Source organism: Nerophis ophidion, linkage group LG01, assembly GCF_033978795.1.
Source record: "Nerophis ophidion isolate RoL-2023_Sa linkage group LG01, RoL_Noph_v1.0, whole genome shotgun sequence".
Taxonomy (NCBI): domain Eukaryota; kingdom Metazoa; phylum Chordata; class Actinopteri; order Syngnathiformes; family Syngnathidae; genus Nerophis; species Nerophis ophidion.
The window spans coordinates 24,200,337-24,210,322 of NC_084611.1; the positions used below are offsets into that span (position 1 = coordinate 24,200,337).

Consider the following 9,986-nt stretch of genomic DNA (forward strand, 5'->3'; position numbering starts at 1 on the left):
AGTACCGCGATGCTAATAAAATATATATTCGGTACTATACCGCCTCTGAAAAGTACCGGTCCTGTAATTACTTGGTATCGGATTGATATCGGAATTTGTGGTATCATCTCAAAAAAATGTGAAGTATCCAAACAACAGAAGAATAAGTGATTATTACATTTTAATAGAAGTGTAGATCGAACATGTTAAAAGAGAATGTAAGCAGATATTAACAGTAAATAAACAAATAGGTTAATAATTCATTTTCTACCACTTGTTCTTAATAATTTTGAAAAAATTAATAGAATGACAAACTACACAATATGTTACTGCATATGTCAGCAGCTAATTTAGGAGCCTTTGTTAGTTTACTTACTAGTAAAAGACAAGTTGTCTCGCATGTTCACTATTTTATTTAAGGACAAACTTGCAATAAGAAAGATATGTTTTATGTACCGTAAGATTTTTTGTTAAAATAAAGCCAAAAATGAAATGTTTTGTGGTCCCTTTTTATTTAGAAAAGTATCAAAGTATCAAAATAATTTTGTTACCGGTACCAAAATATTGGTACCGGGACAACAATAATCGTATGTAATACTTTCTTACAAAATAATATATAAAATAAACTGTATTTTCAAAAGTTGTAATGTCATAAGAATTTAAGTAAAGATTATTTACATAATTCAAATTAAGTTGTAAATTTTGCAGAAAAAACCTGAAAAACAAACATTTCTACAATGAAGTCATAATCTTTACAAATAAATGGGAATTTTAATTAAATAAGGATATTCTCTAGTATTAAAAAAATATTGTGGCATATATTTTTATGGAAAATCTTTTATTATTGATATTATGGGTACATTTAAATCCTAAATTACCCATAACATAATCCTACAAAAAGTCATTTTCAAAAAAGATGCGTGACCAAATGTTTGTGGGATAAACAGTAATACTAGCACACATTTAAAATACTGCAATACGGGAAAAAAAGCTGTGCTTGCAATAGTATGAGGAAAATGTGTAACTCTGACAAGTCAAAAAAAAAAAAAATTAAATATTTATTACCTTTTTCAAACAAAAGTATTACTTGAATTTGAAAAAAATTATATTGTGAAATAAAACAGTTTGCGGTAATATTACAAATACTCTATTTTTTGCACATTAATTATAGCAGTAACTATAAAACACCACTAGATGGCACAAAAGCTCTCTAAATAGTCTCCTTTCTTCCTCATTGTATCTTTCAGGCTTCACATGAGTAGTTCTACTTTACTTACTTCTTCTAAACCGGGGGTCAGCAACCCGCGACTCTTTAGTGGCGTCCTTTTTCGAAAATGTATAGAAATGGAAAAAAAATAGGGGTAAAAATATGTTTGTTGTTGTAATATTGTTTTAATAGGACAAACACGACACAAACCTTCCTAATTGTTAGAAAGCCCACAGTTTATTTGTGTTTATGCTTCAGTGATGAAAATATTTGGCGAGCGCCATTTTGTCCTACTAATTTCAGCGGCCCTTGAACTCACTGTTGTGTGAGCTGTGACTCAGTTTGTTTACATGTATAACTTTCTCCGACGATTCCACAGAAAGACATGTTTTATGCCACTCCTTCTTTGTCTCATTTTGTCCACCAAATGTTTTACATAGTGCGTGAATGCCCAAAGGTGAGCTTTGTTGACATTATTGACTTGTTGGAGTGCTGATCAGGTATATTTTATCACTGCATGACTGCAAGCTAACCGATGCTAACATGCTATTTAGGCTAGTTGTATGTACACATTGCATCTTTATGCCACGTTTGTAGGTATATTTAATTTCCTTTACTTTTGTTTTCTGTTCATATGGTTTATTTTTCCATGTTTCATGACATATCATCTCTATGTAATTTTGGCTGCATTTCTGATAGTTTGTATGCCATGTTCTTCCAAACCACAGCAAATGTTAGCCAGCTTGCAAAGATTGTAATAAATCCATTAAAGGCCTACTGAAACCCACTACTACCCACCACGCAGTCTGATAGTGTATATATCAATGATGAAATATTAACATTGCAACACATAGCAATACGGCCTTTTTAGTTTACTAAATGGCAATTTTAAATTTCCCGCGAGTTTCTTGTTGAAAACGTCGCGGAATGATGACGCGTACGCGTGACGTCAAGGACTGTCAGGAAATATTAGCGCTGCACCACTCGCGGCTAAAAGTTGTCTGCTTTAATGGCATAATTACACAGTATTTGGACATCCGTGTTGCTGCATTTAATAATGGAGACTATAAAGAACAATGCTGTTGGTGGAAAGAGTGGATTGCAGCTGTCTTTAGCACCGAGTCACAGCCGGTGTTTCTTTGTTTGTTGTGAAGCTTTAACACAGAGCGGTCAAGCAAACATGTTTTCTCTATGTCAACCAGCATGTTTTTGGATGGGGAAATTGTGATATATATGTTACCAGAGATATCAATGGATTATTCTTCGTCCTGCAGCAGCTGTCAAAAAAGGCAGCTGTGAGCTTGGCTCCTCGGCTTCTCTCTGAGACACTGCGTGTTCACCACAGCCATCCGACCTCGAGGTATGTCTTTACAACCTTTAAAATCTCACTAAAACACTATTAAAACAATAAGCAGATAAGGGATCTTCCAGAATTATCCTAGTAAATGTGTCTAATTACATCTGAAACGCTCACACTGCCGCCGCCCGGAGCCGTCACTTTTTTTTTCTAGTCCTTCACTATCAATATCCTAATTCACAAATCTTTCATCCTCGTTCAAATTAATGGGGAAATTGTCGCTTTCTCGGTCCGAATTGCTCTTACTGCTGGTGGCTCCCATTATAAACAATGTGAATACGTGTGGAGCCCTGCAACTCATGACGTCACGCGCACATACATCCGATAAATGCAGGGCTTTTCTATTAGCAACCAAAAGTTGCGAACTTTATCGTCGATGTTCTCTACTAAATCCTTTCATCAAAAATATGGCAATATCGCGAAATGATCAAGTATGACACATAGAATGGACCTGCTATTCCCGTTTAAAAAGGAAAATCTAATTTCAGTAGGCCTTTAAATGAAGACAGCCTGTCCCATAAAACTCCCCAAAATGATAGCACAAACGCCACACGTTGAGATTGGCCAAATAAAGTAGAGCGTGCTCTTGTTGTACCTGACATCCTCGCCGTCCTCCAACATGGATAAACAAATGGTGCACTTTTCATCCGTGTCTAGCTCTTCGTCATCCAGACACATCTTCAGGTCCTGGGGGATTCTCTGCAGCACACAGACACACAGGTGTGCATTTTCACCTTATCTCCCCCCACCCCAAAAAAGATGTACTATTTGGGCTTTTTGAATGAGAAGAAAAAGATGTAAAAGCCTTGATTTTGTGTGAGCCTAATGATGTGCCAGTCTTCTCTCCAAGTATTTAGGTCACGTTCACCAGACGTGCTTGTTCAAATCCCCTCCAGAGTGACTCATCCCTCACTGTGATATCATGCAGTCTGCAGACATGTTATTTCACTTAAAGCTGGTGCTCAAAATGAGTTTGACCTTTGAACTCGTATTTCCAATTCCTGTGGCTGCCCCGCATTAAAAAAAAATAAAAAAGGCACTTCCTGCCTTGCTTACTCATACCTTCTTGTACTTGTGAGGGAAAGTGAATCTCTCAATGGTGGTTTGGACCGCTCCACGGTTTACGCTGCCTAGTCGGTCCTCCAGCTGTAAAAGTTCCTACAGGTGATAAAAAGAGCATCCAAAGTATTACCAAATGTTACACCGTACATATGATCCATCCATCCATCCATTTTTTACAGCTTATTCCCTTTGGGGTCGCGGGGGGAGCTGGCGCCTATCTCAGCTACAATCGGGCGGAAGGCGGGGTACACCCTGGACAAGTCGCCACCTCATCGCCGTACATATGATATGCATGGCAATTACAAATAATTGTAAAAATGTTACATTGTGTAAAGCAGGGGTGTCAAACTCATTTTAGATCGGGGGCAACATGGAGAAAAATCTACTCCTAATTGTTAAAATTACAGCACGATAACTTAAAAATAAAGACAACTTCAGATTAATTTCTTTTTTTTTTAAATAGAACACATTCTGAAATTGTACAAATAATAATTTTGTTGTTTTTGGGGGGGTTTTTTTTACAATTACCTGATGCGGTTAATAGTATATAGACTTTATTTTCCGTTATTTATATTTCTGACTAAATTATGTGATAATGTTCATCAGTCAACTCATTGGTGCTAGTTTTCAATCAAGATGAAAAAAATTATATAAAAATCAAATTACAGGATGTTATTAATGTAGTTTGATCATTTTCCTTGACTGATGTACTAACAAAATGTGGTTTATTTTGAACATTAATAGCATCATCTACAAAGATATAAATAATTGCTATAGCGACATCCAGTGGACAGATTTAAAACAGCTGTTTCTTTCATTCAAAAATTTCAGGTACATTTTTATACTTAGCAAATTCATCCCGCAGACCAGATAAAAAAATTTTCGCGGGCTGTACGGTTGACACCCTTGGTGTAGATGCTTCATTTTGCACCCACCAGCAGAGAGCGCAAGATTTATTTATTTATTTTCATGAAAAGTCATATCGTTGAAATAGATATATTTATTGTATTAATAATATCTAATTATAGAATAAATCTCCTTCTTCAGTACATACTGAGTTGTTGTTTTTTTTGTAGTGGTATTGATTTATTTATATAGAAATTTAGACTTCCATTAATTAGTATGGATAATTTGTATATCCATTTCTATACTCTGGCCTTTAAAACAGGGGTCCAAGATTGCGGCCCGCGAGACGTTATTTTGCGGCCCGCGCCTTAATTTGAAAATTTAATGTTAGTGTGGCCCGCGAGTGTTGTATTAATGGCACTTGACAGCGTCAAACTTGCCAACCCTCCCGACTTTGAACTTTGACTCTAAATTTCAAGGACTGACGTGATGGCACTGGGCGGTATAGCTCGGTTGGTAGAGTGGCCGTGCCAGCAACTTGAGGGTTGCAGGTTCGATTCCCGCTTCCGCCATCCTAGTCACTGCCGTTGTGTCCTTGGGCAAGACACTTTACCTGCTCCCAGTGCCACCCACACTGGTTTAAATGTAACTTGGATATTGGGTTTCACTATGTAAAGCGCTTTGAGTCACTAGAGAAAAGCACTATATAAATATAATTCACTTCACTTCACTGCCTTTAGCGTCCTCTACAACCTGTAGTAACAGCGTGCCAGCTCAGACACGTTGTATTTGGTTGCTGTGGACACACACAAGTGACTGCAAGACATACTTGGTCAACAGCCATACAGGTCACACTGAGGGTGGCCGTATGAAAAACTTTAATACTGTTACAAATATGCGCCAAAAATGACAAACACATTTTGGGAGAACATCCGCACCGTAACACAACAGAACAAATACTCAGAATCCCATGCAGCCCTAACTATTCCGGGCTACAATATACACCCCCGCTTCCACCAAACCCCGGGCCCCCGTTGGCTCCAGACAGTGACGATTTTAGTTATTTGGCTCCAAAATACCCCTGCATTAGTGGAAAAGCGGCAAATGAGTGAAAGCGACAGAAACGTTGCCATTGAGACGAGGGTTTTCTTACGCGACACCTGTCCGTCAGTAATAAAGTCCCTGATAACCTGGACCAATTCAAACGTTATTTGTTTTTTATTGTTTAATTTGCATTGCCTCACACGATGAACACTACATATATTTCTATATGACGCCGGATAACACTGCGGGAGACATCACTTTTTTGCGCTCGCAATCGCGGTACTTTACGCCAACCGCCGTGTTGCCGTAGGGAGGAAAAGCGGAACGACACACATTGCGGAAATAACATTATTCTCCGTGCGTCGGCTAAATACAAATATATTCCACAACCCCAAACATGTCTTTTTCAAAGCCTGCAGCGAAGAGAAGGGTTAGTGATGAGCAAAGACAATTCCAGGAAAAGTGGGAGATGCAATATCTTATTTGCACAGAGAAAGTTACGGTGCACAAGGAATACAATTTGAAACGTCATTATACAACTAGACATGCTGAGGAGCATGCAAAATAACAGGGAGATGAGAGAGTGAATCGGGTAACAAATTTTAAAATCAGTCTACTGACGCAACAAGATCTCTTCAAGAAAGCAACAGAAAAGAGCGATGCAGCAGTCAGAGCTACCTACATGGTGAGTGAGATGTTTGCTGGGGCGGGAAAGCCATTCAAAGAAGGTGAATTCATTAAAAAGGGCATGTTTGATTTTTTTTAAGAATTCTTTTCTTGCGGCCCAGCCTCACCCAGTTTCTGCATCCAGTGGCCCCCAGGTTAATTGAGTTTGAGACCCGTGTTTTAAATAGACCAGTTGATCTACCGTCTGTGTTCTGCTAAGTCCTCCTCTCCTGCGTGGAGAAGTTATTAGGTAACCACATATGATTCGCTAGCTGTTCAAAGTCGGGATCCAGGGTGGACCACTCATCTGTGCATCAGTTGGGGATGTCTCTGCGCTGCTGACTTGTCTCCACTTAATTCGGCCCCACTATGGACTTGACTCTCACACTATTAACTAGATCCACTCGACGGGGGGTAGGGGGGTGCCCTCATCTGCGGTCCCCTCCAAGGTTTCTCATTATATCCCATTGGGTTGAGTTTTTTTTTCTTGCCCTAATGTGGGATCCGAGCCGAGGATGTCTTTGTGCATGTGCAGCCCTTTGAGACACTCTTGATTTAGGGCTATATAAATAAACTTTGATTGATTGATTGATTGATATTCCAACAATTCTAAAAAAAATTCCAGGATATCAGTTCAACTTCAGCATTGCAGCATTCACATACAATTATCTCAGGAATTGCCTCATCTAGTTTATATTAATATTCCATTAAAAAAAAGCAAAGGTAATATTTTGACGCGAATATTATGTTTAAAATGTGTTTTCAATTAAATGTTACATGCCTGAAAAATAAATGTTGAATAAGGCTGTAAAATAACAAAAATGTGAAAAAAAGTGATGTGTTGCAAATACTTTCCGGAAGGTTCCGCGTTTCATACCTATATCAGTTTGCGGGTCCCTGGCCTGGAAAACATTGCTTCTCTTGGACTGAGTCTATGTGTAGCCAAGAGAACAGTGAGTGACAAGACTTAACGGCAGACACATTTTCTCAGGCCAATAAGCAATTTCTACTTTCAATTAAATTTGTAATGGACGTTTGATAAATATATATTTTTTTGTTAAACGACTAATGGTAACATAAGCTAGCCGGTGGGGTTTGGTCTTAAAATGTAACTTGAGCCCTTTAAGTAAAATAATACTTTTAGAAATACATTTGACTATAGTCAAATATAACACTCTGATCTTTTGAAGTATTGCAAGCTTTTAACTGGACATGAACATATTAAAATATTATTTTGGGACATTGTAAATACACTTAAGCGTGTTGGATGTATTTACATAATAAGAAGCTGTCAAACGGAATTATCAAATATTTCCAATCAATTAGTGCCACTAACCTCGTAGCTTTCCCTTACAGCTGATGCATGACGAGAGGGGTTGAGGCTCTGCAGCGCCAGCAAGTGCAACTGAGGATACGGATAGTTTCGGATCTCGTGTACGACCTGGGAAAAGACGATTGAAAGTCCAGAGTCAGACAAAAGGAGCGCAGAGGGGTTGTCTGGATGATGAATTGTTGAGGCTCATAGGAGCGCTGCTAGGGTGTTCACCCCGATAGACCCAATGGGATTTTTGGCTCACCACTTGTGTTGAGGTGTTGTTCCTGGGGAAGTGGTGCATTCTGGGAGAGGTCAGATAGTGCTGATAGTGCTGCGGCAGTGGGTGGATGTGGTACTGGTGTGGGGGAAGTCCTGCGTCTACACTTAAATCCCTTTATACAGAAAAAAAAACACACTGTTTATATTTAATACAAAACATAATTCAGTGGTATTCGCTGTAAACTAGGGGTCCCCAAATTACAGCCAGTAGGCACGTCCCAAGTTGAAAAAAAAAAAATACATGCATACATACATACATACATACATATATATATATATATATATATATATATACATGCATATATATATATATATACTGTATATATATATATACACACACACACACACACATATACACACATATATATATTAGGGCTGGGCAACGATTAAAAATTTTAATTGAAGTTAAATCGCACTATTTCTCTGATTAATCGCGATTAACTGCATTGTATACGCAAAGCCCAATAATGAATTCAAAAATAGTGTTTAGTGCACCTTTATTGGAATATTCTCCCACATGAACAAAAGCGCCAAAACATTTGTTGTGCAAACACAATTTAAATCAGTCCTTGTTAAACAGTAGCAGTTAAATAGCATATTTTATGAAAATCAACTCAAAAAATGTAAATACAAACATTTAACATATAATCTACATACAAATCTCTGAGCCACAATCATAACATCTGAACAGGCAATTTTTGACGTAACAGCAGAAACATTTTTTTTTATCAGGGATCTTATGTTTAAAAAACCTATATTATAGGTAGTGGGCTGTTTTAGGGAATTTTTGATCAAATTATCCAGAGTAGCAATATCAATAATGTTGTGTTTATTCTGCGTAGTGCACTTAAAATAATTATGACCATATCTAGGAATTGATATGATGGGAATTTTCCGATTGTTTGCTTGGTGCTTTGGTAAACTGAACGCATATACATGGTACTATATTGTGATGTTATGAGCCAGGGAAAAAAAGTACTACCCTACCCAGCATGCAACAGGAGTGACGAGCATGCGCGGTAGCCCGGTATAGGTTGTGTCGCCATGACGGCATCTTGTATGTTGTGATATGCACGCTCTGAAAGTAAACGTTGAGAACTCAGCCAACACTCCTCGTCTGCATTAATCATAAATAAACGGACAACACATATACTCCGCTGCTTCACAGGCCGCTGGATGTAGCCGGCAAAGTATTCCCATGCTAGCTAGCAGGTCTAGCAAGCACGCGTCATTCAGTCCAAAACGGCCCGATCTATCCACATCCAGAATTGTCTGGCGGTCGTAAGTGATCCCGGAGTGACCACGCTGTAAGCCAGCCATGAAATTTGCAGAATCGTCCGGTATTTTTGCCAAATGTTCCATCTTTACCAAGAGCCCCTCGACGCCGGGCGACGCCATCTTGTTAAGAGAAGGCGTTAACAAAATAAAAGCATGTAAACAACATACGCAAATGTGCGATAAAATAATTGTCGGCGTTAATAGATTGATGAGTTAACTCATAATTAACGCATTAATTTGCCCACCCCTAATATATATACACATTATGAAGCGTAAAATACAACAGCGGAGATCCAGGACTGTTGAATGACTGAAGCTCTACATAAAACAAGAATGGGAAAGAATTCCACTTTCAGAGCTTCAACAATTAGTTTCCTCAGTTCCCAAACGTTTATTGAGTGTTGTTAAAAGAAAAGGTGATGTAACACAGTGGTGAACATGCCCTTTCCCAACTACTTTGGCACGTGTTGCAGCCATGAAATTCTAAGTTAATTATTATTTGCAAAAAAAAAATAAAGTTTATGAGTTTGAACATCAAATATCTTGTCTTTGTAGTGCATTCAATTGAATATGGGTTAAAAATGATTTGCAAATCATTGTATTCCGTTTATATTTACATCTAACACAATTTCCCAACTCATATGGACACAGGGTTTGCAGATGATCTCGGCCCAGAGGAGCCGGCGGCGTTTCTGAATGTTGTTGAGAAATGGCTTTCGCTTTGCATATTAGAGTTTTAACTTGCACTTACAGATGTAGCGACCAACTGTTTTTAGTGACACAGGTTTTCTGAAGTGTTCTTGAGCCCGTGTGGTGATATCATTTAGAGATTGATGTCGGTTTTTGATAGAGTGTCGTCTGAGGGATCGAAGGTCACGGTCATTCAATGTTTTTTTCCGGGCATGGAGTGATTTCTCCAGATTCTCTGAACCTTCTGATGATATTATGGACCA

General features: G+C 38.3%; 1 protein-coding gene across 6 annotated transcripts in view; it reads right to left on the reverse strand.

Moving 5' to 3' along the window:
- Positions 1-9,986, reverse strand: part of ark2cb (arkadia (RNF111) C-terminal like ring finger ubiquitin ligase 2Cb) — a 42,295-nt gene that overhangs the window by 9,638 nt on the left and 22,671 nt on the right. For 5 of the 6 annotated variants that reach the window (XM_061899245.1, XM_061899254.1, XM_061899236.1 and 2 more), the window contains 4 exons: positions 7,739-7,868; positions 7,498-7,602; positions 3,606-3,701; positions 3,139-3,242 (listed from right to left, as the gene is read on the reverse strand). In XM_061899245.1, coding sequence (XP_061755229.1) covers positions 3,139-3,242; positions 3,606-3,701; positions 7,498-7,602; positions 7,739-7,868 — 435 coding nt within the window. Of the gene's footprint in view, positions 1-3,138; positions 3,473-3,605; positions 3,702-7,497; positions 7,603-7,738; positions 7,869-9,986 lie in introns of all 6 variants that reach the window. The other variant, XR_009806599.1, reaches the window with a different exon arrangement.